Source organism: Dermacentor andersoni, chromosome 3 (genome assembly GCF_023375885.2).
Source record: "Dermacentor andersoni chromosome 3, qqDerAnde1_hic_scaffold, whole genome shotgun sequence".
Classification (NCBI taxonomy): Eukaryota; Metazoa; Arthropoda; class Arachnida; order Ixodida; family Ixodidae; genus Dermacentor; species Dermacentor andersoni.
Window position 1 is genome coordinate 107,480,943 of NC_092816.1, and position 12,573 is coordinate 107,493,515.

The following is a 12,573-nucleotide window of genomic DNA, read 5'->3' on the forward strand; positions in this document are numbered from 1 at the left end:
AATCAATCAATCAATCAATCAATCAATCAATCAATCAATCAATCAATTTTATTTCTATTTCACAGACACACACGAGCGGCGAATAAACGCTGCATTTCGGCAGCTTCACGAGCCCGTTGCCCCCATTTCAAAGGTTCACAGCAGCACAGAGCTAATTACATATTACATAAAACTAAGCACATCAAAATAAACGTTGCCATGCAAAGTTGCCACGCCGGCCAAATGAATGTGGTCACTGCCCGTATTCACGCAGCCCCCCCCCCCCTCCCCCCCGCTTTTACGCCATGACCCATTGAGGCTCTGTTAGGTATTTAAATCAATCAATAAATAAATATTGTACAATGTTTGTTGAGAAGCACCAGGATTTCTCAACTTCGTACAGTCGACCTATTTTTCTTTTTATTTTATTATTTTCAATTTCCTTGTAAATTAGCTCCCGTTATATGTTCGAAGTTGTGGCGTCCAGCTAGCAGCCCAATATGCTATGCGCTGGAGAAACAACACAAAACGTTGCAGTTTCACCTGAAAGGCTAAGCATTTCCATTCATCCAAAAAAGAAAGAAAGCTTGCGCTGTCGAACGAGCGAGCACAACGAAGTTCGAGGCATACATACTCCGCCACCGCCAACGGCAGTGTGCGAGTCGGACGGAGTGCATGCACAGCAGCGCCACGACGTACCTGGCCGGCTGCACGAGGTTCTCGAGCTCGGTGGTGAGGTGCCGCCGGATGATGTTCTTGGAGACGGGAATGCCCAGCGCCTGGGCCATCGTGTCGGCCGTGAACGAAGGCTCCAGCACCACGAGGGCGCCGTGTACGCCGCTGTCGCGCAGGTTCTCCGCGTACTCCTGCACGCGACGCGAACGCGTTTCGTTCTCTTCAGCGTTTTTTTGTTGTTGTTGTTGTTTTTGTTTTTAACGCGACAACGTTACGAAGCCGGTGTCGCAGAAAATCCGGCGTTGGCCGGCGTCCCGCGTCCAGCGTGTTTAGAAAAAGTTTACTTAAACTAGAGACGATACGGACACTCAGTCACAATCACGGCACAATTGCACTATAGGACGATAACACATACAAGAAACGAATGATTACATACACGGCACGTTCTCAAAGTAGTGTCCGAGTCCTGACTCACTGACATATAACAACATAGACCCACGGAAAAGCACAGTTGCACATAAACTAATTGTCACATGTATAAAATGATGTTCCATACATAGAGTGTACACAATGTTGATGCACAATGATGATACGACAGAGACACTTTACGTAATTTTTAAGGGTTTAGAAAAAGCTTTGAAGTGGTGCAGCGTCGGACGTCGCCTCGGCAAAAACAATTTCGAACCAAATTCTGAAGCAAGCACAGCCACCCACTTCCCTACCACCAAGGTTGCTCATACCTTGTATTTTATTCATTACAAAGTTATTCCTCGGAATTTCGAGAACGGCAGCACACACACACACACACAAAAAAGAGAAACGTAATGAAAAAAGAAAAAGACCGACAGCGCATGTCCTTTATGTAAGCTCTTCTCAGACTGAAATATTAAAAGTGCGAAACAATGACAGGAGCTTGACCCACGCAAGAGGCCGCCTTTCTACCAGAAAGCTCGCCTTCGTGCATAGCGTTCGCAGCCAGCGTTTCCCGGTAAACGTTACAATTACACAAGCTGCAGTTGCCGGGAAGCATGAAAAGCAGTAATGGGTCTTTGAACGCTACGGCGTTCCACTCCTAAAGGCGAAGTTTAAGCGTCCTCTCATTAGTCGGCCACAAGAAATCCAATCACCCCTTATGGGGCAAAACTCCAACAGTAGGCAGTGGGAGGTGTGGCTAGCCAGCACGGTGCGGGAGGACCAATTGGCCCTTCTCGACCAAGCCCGGCGTGCCGCGATCGCCAGTGGGGCCCTGGACTGAGGGACCCACCCACTGGACCTGAATGTGATTTTTTTTTTAAATAAAAGTTTATACTACTACTACTACTCTCATTTTTTTCCCTTTTCGGGTGCGCATTGATAAAGTTAACCTCGGTCGGTTACGACGCAGCTGACACTGGACAATAGGGAACGCAACATAATCGTAACGCCGCGGAATTGTGCGGCAAAATGCAAAGGTACAATGTGACGCAAGGTTGCAGGGCTTAAGTTCTGCCTTTCTGCAACGTATTGCAGGGGGCAAGCTCGCGACCCGCAACTAAAAGAAACTGCCTTAGTAACACCTTTTCACAAGTATTTCAATTCCTTCCGAAGCAGCTTGTGACGATATAGCATTACATCGGCGCTCTACTTTCGGTCTGTGGTTGCACGACCCAGGTCAAACACGCCTGCAACCTGACCACCACGTCCATGCCTTATTACGTAGACATCGTATTAATAATAGTGCTTTCTGGCGCTGTCCACCTAATCAAAATACGCTACTGGACGTCATTACGACAGGCCTGCCGGCAACTGCGGGTTCTGTGGCAATGTTTTCTTACGTAAGGTTAAGTTACGAAAGGTGTTCGGCTTTCTAATAAATTTGCACAGTACTTCCATATATTCGGATCACCCGGTGCAATTTTCTTTAAAGTATTTGAATAGATCAAAATGAGAGGTTTTTGTCGATCGGGGACTTTGCGCTTTCTGTAGTACCATGTTGTATGTTTCGGTTTGTTTTGTTATATCTTTTTTATTTCTTTCGCGTTTTGCTGTAATCTCACTTCGCGCGCGTCGTATTTCACGATGGAACATTCTTTCGCAGCCACTCAGTGTCAGTGCTCACGTTTCGTAGCAGGAGGCCTGTCTTGCGAACGCTAATTTGCATTTCAGCTCGACACCAACCAGTAGCATACACATATGCACGAAAAAAACAAAACACGAAAAGGAAGAAAGAAAGAGAGAAAACACGACGAAAGTCAAATCGCGCCGTCGCATGTAAAAGTGCGCGTCATACAAACACTGGGACAACGACTGCAAAAGCGGTGTGTGTGTCCCTCCTATATCGGAAGAAAAATCCGGGCCCCTCGGTTACAACCCCCCTTTCTTCTCCCACGTTGGGACACGTCTCCGTATTTATATGAGCGTGGATTGTCTCGTTCACGTCTGGAATGCCCAGTCGCTTCAGGATATGTGGGACAGAGCGCGCGCTCACCCCGAGGTCGATGGACCGGGCCCACTGGATGAATCGCTGGTTGGTCCACACCAGGGGGTCCACGTCCAGGTGCCGGCAGTGCGCCCGCCTGTGCGCCAGCGCACGCAGGTCGAACCGCAGGGCGCGCAGGAGCTGGACGCCTCGCAGGAGCGACGTCTGCTCGTGTCGGTTCGCCATCTGCGAGGCGGCCATTCCGAAACCATGCTCATTAACAGGAAAACCGGCGAGCTCTGAGGCAACAAAACAGAAAGACCGAAGACCTTTTTCTCGAAAGCTACGCGGCACTAACTTTTCTTCCGCCGAGAGTGAGCGCTACTTATTCAAAAGCATGTTTCGAAAGGATGTATTCAAAAGATCAAATGCATGTTTTCAGAACGCTGAAGCAGATCGCAAAGGTTGGAATCTCGTGTCTAGGCTTCTTTCTTCGAGGTAAGGACGTGGTCTGGGGTATTCCGACGTCAGCGAATTCGGGACCGCCCAATTAGTGCTTACATTTGGTGCTCTTTCTCCTCGGAATATAGCCGTGTGGTCGAGAGCGCGGCCTCTATTCTTTTGTTCTCCCAGGGCAAGCGCGAGCTTTTGGAAAGCGCTCCCACAAGCGAATACGCGATTGATTCGGGAAACTAACGCTCGACAAATGATCAAGAATATACTGCTCACTTGGTGTATCCCGTGTCGGGGACAGGCGTGAGACGGGATTTCCTTTTGGCAAATTAAAGCGAATAGCGTGGAATAGGAGGTTAAACCTACAGCATTTTTATTCGGCATATCAGTGTGCAGTGCTCTATATATACCATGTGTCCCACGTAACTTATTGTGCCAAAATTGAAAAAGAAATATGTCACTGCGACGTAGGTGCAAAAAACAAACAAACAAGAAAACAAGGTAATGTTTCGTCGCTGGGAGGTCACACTATTTTTATTATATTTCACGAAATTATCTGATTAGTTATTATAAATTAACCTGTCAACTATTATATTCAGCGCAGAAATATCGATGAGAAATTTGAAGACCACGCTGCAAAATTCCCGATCCAGCTTTCTGTTGCTCAGTGCGTGCTATACATAAGAGTTTTTTTTTTTTCCACTCGTGAAAGAAAGCCCGCGAAACAGGAAGAAAGTGCCACGCGATTAGTCGCGCGGTACTCTCTCGCCTTCGTTACTCCTCTTCGCTTGAGACGTCACACACTTCCCTCCTCCTTCCACTCTTTGCTTCTCTATAGGTAACCGACATATTTCCTTCGCATAAGCGTTCTATTGAAGACACATTAAATGTTTTCCTCCTCTCTCGAAACGCGGACACCACGTTCAGTATTCGCTATACTATAGATACACACAGCCGGACGCGCACTTACCCCCAGGCGCTTCTCGAGGTCTCGCCGACTCAGAGTGTCCAGGACTCGGCCGTCCACGAGCTGCGCGCGGAAGTTGTCCGCGTGCGCGGACAGTCCCAGGCTGGACAGCCACTCGCCGCACACCCAAGTGTGCGTCACCAGGCACATCTTGGGGTACGGGCTGCGTGAAACGCGCGGAGTACGTTGGGCGATCGCCTCGCAGACGTCGAGAACGCTGTAGAGTTATATTAACGCATTCTGTAAGCCTCTCTCGGGGTTAAAACTTTCGCATTACCAAGCGCTATTTGCACTTGAAAATCCACGCCAACATCACAGAGTGGAGCGTGGAGCCACCCACTGAGGGACGGCGGTGGGAAACCGTAGCCCCAGGTGGGTTTTAGTTTGTCGACATAAACGGAGGCGCAATTGCTCTGCGCGACCGCCTCCTGCCATGCCAAGCCGGTATGTGTCACCACGCGTCGAGCGAAGCAGACGCTCAGCTTTAGGAACGCTCTTTTCGCAATTTGTGAGCTAGTACACTTGCACCCGGCACCTCGCGGCGCCTCTACTCGAAAGCACTGGAGCGTGTTTTCAAGCAGCACGGAGAGAGGGAAAGAGAGAAATGATAAAGAAAGAAATAGAGAGGTCGACCAGGTCGAGCCTGGTTGGCTACCCTGCATTGCGGAAATGAGACTGGGAGATTAGAAGGAGGAGAGAAAAAGAAAGAAATGTTCGCAGCACGCATTCACACACGCGCTGAAGCGTTCACATTTCAGTTGGTCACAAGCGGCCATTTTCAGCTGGCGCACCTAAAGGAATGCAGCAGCAATCTTGGGCCTTTACACATCGCAGAAACACGAGGCCACGTTCCCGAACCTGCTTTCTGCAAGATGGTCTGTAGTTGAATAACCTTAATTTCCCTGCAGCTGTCCAAAAAGAGGGCCTCTGATCCTCGTGCGTCGGGCGGTCGCACAACTAGGGGCTTTAACGCTTCTCCTGCGTCGCATGCGTTACAAATGGCGCTGTCCGCCATTAAGAATGTGAATAAGCTTTGGTAAAATCAGCCTGAATAAATTTCCGATGGGCGTCGTTGAAGCACCGAGGGGCGGCGATGTAAATGCAGTCGGTGAAGTCAAACGAAGGTTTTGATCCACCGCCTGGTGTGTGGATATGGGTTTAATCAACCGATCAACCTCGTGCACGGGAAGCTCAACATCAACAATCAAAAACAACTAGCAAGTCCCCTTTTCGGGTAAGGGAGACCATCCAGCATGCGCGCATTGCCGGCAAGAAATAGATAAACACCCGCCGCGGTTTCTTACTGGCGATATGGTGTTGGGCTGCTAAGCACGAGGTCGCGGGATCGAATCCCCGCCACGGCGGCCGCATTAGATGGGGGTGAAATGCGAAAACACCCGTGTACTTAGATTTAAGTGGACGTTAAAGAACCCCAGAGGGCCCAAATTATTCCGGAGTCCACCACTACGGCGTGCCTCATGATCAGATCGTGGTTTTGGCACGTATAAAAACCCCATAATTTAATTTTAAAAATACGAACGTAAAGGAAAGACACAGTGCAGAGTTATGTGCAGACGTATGCGAAGTGCAAATGTGTGAAAATGTGCGCAAATGGGCACAGCAGTTCATCTACAGCCGTTTGTGCCCATGTTTGTGTAAGCCAGTGGCCAAGAGTTTTCACTTTTGCGAGTCCGGCTGGCCGAGATGCGATGCTTTTTTCGGGATTCGAACGAGTGCACTCACGAAAAAGGTGTGCGGCGTGTTTCGCTGCATCCACAAAAGACACAAAGAGCCCACTCCGACGACAGACATTTAAGAAATGTTCCTCCAAGCTTGGGCGAGCTAGAAGGGTACCATCAAGTTGCAAGACGCCGTACGGAAGACGAAGGTGTAAATTCGGTCGAAGGGAACCTTCTGCGACTTCGATGTAGTTCTCCAGAGTGTTTACACTCCTTACTGCGTCCCATATGCCACGGGCCGCAGACATCAGGCAAGTACATCGTCGCGCCGTTGACAAAGAAGATGCGAGGACACTTCTGCGGTTGCTTATAGTTACTGCGGCATCCATGGAAACGACCTATAGCGGACGCAGCCGCCCGATCTCCTCACGACGGCGTATGCTGCGTGGGCATCCCGCTTTCGAGAGCCCACGGGACGAAAAACATTGGGCGTGACCTAGCACCATGGATAAGTGGAATGCAAAGGGGTTTACAAACGCATACCTCAATTGCCGGAAATGAGCTAACCACGTACGAACAAGGGAGATAACAAACAAATGGAGTGACCTCACTCAGTTTTACGTGTCACCACGGGACGTCCTTATGTCACTGTTATTATTCTAAGGGCATTTCTTTTATTACTCTACGCCGCCTTGTGCTTGCATTTCTTTTCGTGTGTGTTAATTCTGCGCGACGATAAGTAGCCGGCGTCATTTTGTGGGAGCCTAAAGGCAATAAAGGAGCCTTACAGTTAAAAGCCATTTATTAAATAAATAAGTACAAGAACAACTGGAAGATTACGAAGCAAGGGACGAGAGTAGTCTGACCGGACATAATGCAAATATTTGCGAGACATATATCTCCCCTACGAGGGTTCCCGATTCGCTTTAATTCGCGTTAACACGGCACGTATAATGGCAAATGTGGCGTAACGAAGAAGTGCCGGTCAGTCAGGCCCATCCCCAGCGCTTTATGCACGGGGCCGGTTCGGACTGCTCGCAGGGTTTTTGGTTACCGCGCCGAGTTCGACCTCTCTCTCCTTGCGTACCCTGTCAATAAACACCTTGACAGTGCGTGGGAAAATAAAGAGAGGTAAAACACAAAGCACCAGCAGGCACGCTTTTTTGCCACTTACCATATAGAGGGTTCTCGGTGCTCCTCGATGGCAAGACGCAGCTTCCTCCTGTGCATGACGTTAGTGATGCCCAGCCCAGCTTCGAGCTCGGCGTCGGAAAGCTCCAGCAAGATCTGCGTTGAAAGAAGGAAGCACACTGACACCTCAGCGACGCGCAGTACACAAAGGCAATCTAGCCCATAAATATACCCAAGGAAAGTGGGCGAGGTGAAAACCGCCGCGTTAGCTGATTGGTGCAGGCGTCGCACGCGTAATCTGGAAGATGCGGGTTAGAATGGCACCGGCGACAAATGTTTCTTTTTTTTTTAGTCCTCTTTCACTTTCATTTGCTTCATTATTTCTTCCTTTCCCCGATTACTTCTACACTTCAACTAAAGAGCACAGTTATTATACATGTGCCTTCATTCGTTTCATAACTGTCTATTGGTGTTACGTATTTAAATATAACAGAGACATTCGAGTCCTTATTCGTCGCACTCGTATAAGGCTGGCTACGTAAAAGCCGCTATCAACGTTTTAATTAACGCTGTCTTGTTCTGTCTTCCCGTAAGGTCTCCTCATTGGCCGGCATTCGGGAACGCGCCGCTCATTATGGCGATCAGCCTCACTGCGATGACCAATCAGAGACTGTCGTCGTAAGGTAAGTTTTTTTCGAGATGAAGTATACGAGACCTGATTTGCTGATTAGCAGCACACCCTCGTCCTGAGTAACTTAAGCCTTCAACAGCCTATGGCAATGGAACCATTTGTTGCCGAAAATTGGCCTAATTTGACATTAGTCATAACTGAACAAGTCAAACTTTATTATAACGAAGTTTCATTTGACACAAAATTACCTTCGCTATATGCTATATTCGTTATAAGCATACAATGCTTACTCGCTGGTATCACCGGCAAACTGGTCAGATTTACTTCTTTATAACCGGTAATTTGTTGTATCACTGCTTGCTATAAGATGGTCCGACTGCTTCCATATCGCTTTCATGCATGTAGCGCTGCCAGTAATCGATTACGTGCCTTCTCAGTTCCACACGCGCCAGCGACGGAACTGAACGAATGGCGTGAAAATTCACCTGGGCAGTGACGTCAGGTCTCAAAATGAAAAAAAAAAAGAAGAAGGCAGTAAGTACACTCTTCGCGTTCCATGGGAGAGGTTGCGCCATAATCCTTGCCGCAAGGCAAGATGGGCCTGAGCATTATGGGCAAATCTACCAAGTCAGAGAGGAGCAGCAACCGGCGCCACACATAGGCACCAAAATCTCCTTAAATGCAGTTATAAAACGAAAGGAAATAGACGGGGTCTAAAGTTTGGCTAGCACCAGCAGAGGCCGCGCTTTGAAATCAATTTCCTTCCCGATGAGCGATCACATTCTCCGCCCTGGCATGCGACCCGTTCAGTCACTGAGAAGCCGAGGAAGCGGTACAGCGCGTTGACACTGGAGCTTCTGCAGAGCCGTCTCGCGTACACGTCACCTCGTCGTGACACCTCTGCGCCCTGACGGAAAGATCCCGAAGTCCGCGGGGCTGAAGCTGGCACCGCAATAGCGACGAGCGTAGGATGTGAAGACGACAAGCGACGTGCACGAGTCGTCGACGGTTCTCACCGGATGGTTTTCACTGCCGCCTCGGTTGTGCAAGATGGCTGCGAGAAGAGCCGGTCTCGCGTGTCGAGCAGCACTAACGGCTATGGCAGAGAGCAATCGATCCTCCTCGATATTAGTCGGCTCGATATATATAGCCCTGTAAAGATGGTGAGAGGGCTTCGGAAAAGCAGGGAGGAGTGACAGCGGAAATAAATAGTGGCGCAAGATAAACGGAAAAAAAGAAAAGCCCCAAGAGGTGGAAATCTAAGCCGCGATCGCTGACAGAATTGTGCAATCCAGGCGTTCATTGCTCTTTCGGTCGCCTCCACTGAGAAAGTTCGGGCGCGTGTATGCCCACCTGCAACCGAATAGTTTTTAATGCGAAAGCCTTAACTGGCTCGTGAGGCGGAAAATCCGGCGTTGGCAGCGTGACCACGCGGTGGTACAAAAAAGGCCGCGAGCCCTCGACCTTCGTTGGGAGTCGAATCCAATACCTTTGGTGTTAATTAAGGCGAAGGTAATTAGGGCACAGTTAATTAAGATAGGGCAAATTAAAGCACTCGAACCCACAACCTTAAGAGGTCGTACCCTCGACCTTTGTGTCAATTAAAGTGCGGTTAATGAGGGCGCGGTTGAATAAAATAGAGTTAATTGAGGTACTCATACCCACGACCTTTGGTGTTAATTAGTACGATGTTATTTAGGAACAGTTAATTAGGATTGGTAATCAGGGCGCTCGAACCGACAACCTCTGTTGGGAGTCGAACCCACGACCTTGCGCTGTGGAATAAGGTCTAAGCACCGCGCGGTGGTCGCAATGCTTTCGCATTCATCCAAGTATAGGGATAACTAAGTGTCACTCGAATTTATTTCGCTCCGGCACTTATCAGTCGTAGTTGTATGGCACATTTATTGTGACCAACCAAGGCGCGGGAGCATTGCTTGCATGCTTTTTAATTAGGTGCTGCAGTTAGCGTGCGTGTCCTGCTGCGTGGAAACGGCATGCTGCTGAAGCTGCACGAGTACTCAAAATCGGAACTAGCGTAGGCGGCATTCGCTTTCCACGAACTCGATGCAGAGTACACGTTGTGTGTGTATGCAGAAGAGCAGCTCCACGAAGTGATGTCAGGCCCGATCAAGAGAGTGGGGGTTGATCAAGTGGTTCTCAGAAGTTCTTCAAGTAGCACAGAAGTACATAAATGTCTTCTAGAAGTAGTTGCGATCTTCCGGAGGTAATGACTGGGTCGCAAACGCATCGAGGAGTTTAGCGTTCATAACTGCTGTTCGCAGTAATTGAACCTTAGTAACAGAAGGGTCCACCTGAGTCTGCTGACTTTATTTTTTGTTATTAGCGTGTTGTGTTTTAATACGACTTGTATTCCTATCGAAGAAAATTACTCGGTCCCTCATTCCAAGGCGCACCCTGACTAATCGTCTCCCGTGAACGCGTGCCAGATGAACAAGGCAACAATTAAAACAATAACGAACAGGCCGTTTACGCGCTGCTGTGAATGTTTCCCGAAACCGATCCTGCGCAAAAAAAGAAAGAAAAGGCGCGAATATTGTTCTGCATAATTAACTCCCTCCACTTTCCTTAGCCTTTACGTATAGCCCTCCCTTCCCTCCCCCACCCCACCCCGTTCTCTTGTCGCGCATGCGCACCCACCTTGCCGCTCTTGACGTTCTCGGCACACATGGGTCCGTACTGAGGCATGGCGAGCGCAAGCTCCAGCCAGGCGAGCACCGTGGGCGCCTTCCAGCGCTCCATGGGCGTCCCCTGGGCCTCTTCCAGTAGGCGGAGCTTCTCGGCCGCCTCCTCTTGCGTCAGCAGCGGAGGACCGCCCAGGCTGGGACCAGCGCCACCCTGTGGAGACCACGAGCACCGTTGCCGCTGCTGCTGGAGCTGCAGGTGGTGGCTGTGGTGCTGAGGCGAGGACTCCGGGCCTGGACACCAGGACCATTAGGAGGAAAGATAAATCAACACGGAAAAGTTACCGCCGACACCTTATCACTTTTTCTGATTATACTTTCTTTAGGAAGGCTATTGAACTCGAACCAAGATTTTCGGAAGCGACAACCAAGCATCTCTACTTTTTGTGTTTGAGTATGAGTACTTCTCTTTCACGTCGAACACTTTAATGCCGCGATAATGTATACAACACACTACGCCTTAAAAACATGACGAGAAGGAAAGACAAGAAGTCATGCCGGCCAAATACGCTGCCCGCAGCATCGGTCCAGATAGAAGTGCCGTAGAGGTTTACCACCCCATATGTATGTAATCGGCCATTGAGGGAGGAACACCATCCCTACTGATGCCGACTTTCGATCGACTCCACTAAATGGCATATAACCGCAAGACGAATGCAGAGCGTTGACTCGGATTGTAACGTACGTGGATGGCATATGCACTTTTGTTTTTAATCCACGCGGTATCAAACTGTACGTAGCACTGCTCCGTCACCGAATTCTCTCGGAGGGAATATCTTCCTGTACAGCTTAAACACGATGGCGGTGTGCGTAAGAAAGGTGAGTACAGGGAACGACAGCCTTCCTTTACTCGCTGACGAACCAGCATTCATAGAACACTACTGTTGCTCAGGTCCTCATACATATATATATATATATATATATATATATATATATATATATATATATATAGAGAGAGAGAGAGAGAGAGAGAGAGAGAGTTCACTCTATATATAATATAGAGTGAACATAGATCTCACACAAATTCAACTTTTAAGGTGTTTGCATTAGGAGTGTGGAAGTGTGGGAAGCCGGTGACATGTTAGAGGTCTGTGTGCATGCGTGCGTGCCTGCTTGCGCGCCTCACTGACGTACGTCTGCTCAGGACCAGCGTCAGTTGAACTTCGCTCCTCGCAGAGCCAGGACACGTGTCGCACGAGCCCTTGAACAACAGCTTCCACGTTCGGTGAAAGCTGTTTTACTCGTGGATCTAGGACCTGAAAGAGGTGCGACGTAATGCTAACTCATTTCTCTCGCATTTACCGCTAAATCACCACAGAATTTCTTGGCATTCCTTCCACCCAACACCTGGAAGAAGTGCATTTCTAGACATCGAGTCGTCACAGAATGCGGTATCGAATTTGTTGAATAGCCTTCGCTCTAGATCTGGCTAGAGTGAAAATATTCTCTGCATGTTGTTATGATCTACCTGCCGGGTGTGAGAGGCGTTCAGGCGAGCTTCCCCACGTCGACATGATTGCCCTCTTCTCCGAATCGACGACACGCTTTTCCCCGAGCTCACATAAAAGGATGCAAGACAAACCAAAAAGGCAAGAAGGCGCCCCCTCCACTCTCCGAGCTGACATAAAAGAATGCAAGGCAAACTAAAAGGCAACAAGTCCCCTCCCCCCCCCCCCGCTTTCCACAAGCTGCCACAAAAGGATGGACGGCGAAAAGCACTACTACTCCGCAGACTCCGGAAGAAGACAGCGACGACGGCATGACCACCAGTGGTTATTTAAGGCCGTGCTGGCCCACGTGTTGAAGGAGACAGCTCGAGACTCAGATTAGGGTCACATTCATGTACCAATGAAGTGAATACAATCTTTTCTACTTTTTTTCATCATCACTATGCCCGGCTTCGTCGTCGTTTCCTGATTCCTGCGGTGAAGGCCCACCTCACCCGGTCGAGATTA

At 49.1% G+C, this 12,573-nt stretch overlaps 1 protein-coding gene across 6 annotated transcripts in view; it reads right to left on the bottom strand.

Moving 5' to 3' along the window:
* The window catches only part of Liprin-gamma (liprin protein kazrin), a 210,703-nt gene that overhangs the window by 20,827 nt on the left and 177,303 nt on the right, over nt 1-12,573 (bottom strand). For all 6 annotated transcript variants that reach the window (XR_007601392.2, XR_008614131.1, XM_050186654.3 and 3 more), the window contains exons 9-13: nt 10,575-10,852; nt 7,326-7,438; nt 4,476-4,635; nt 3,122-3,298; nt 679-845 (exon numbers count right to left, since the gene is read on the bottom strand). Coding sequence is in view for 4 of the 6 variants with exons in the window: in XM_050186654.3 (XP_050042611.1) it covers nt 679-845; nt 3,122-3,298; nt 4,476-4,635; nt 7,326-7,438; nt 10,575-10,852 (895 nt within the window). In the remaining 2 variants the exon portion in view is untranslated. The remainder of the gene's footprint in view (nt 1-678; nt 846-3,121; nt 3,299-4,475; nt 4,636-7,325; nt 7,439-10,574; nt 10,853-12,573) is intronic.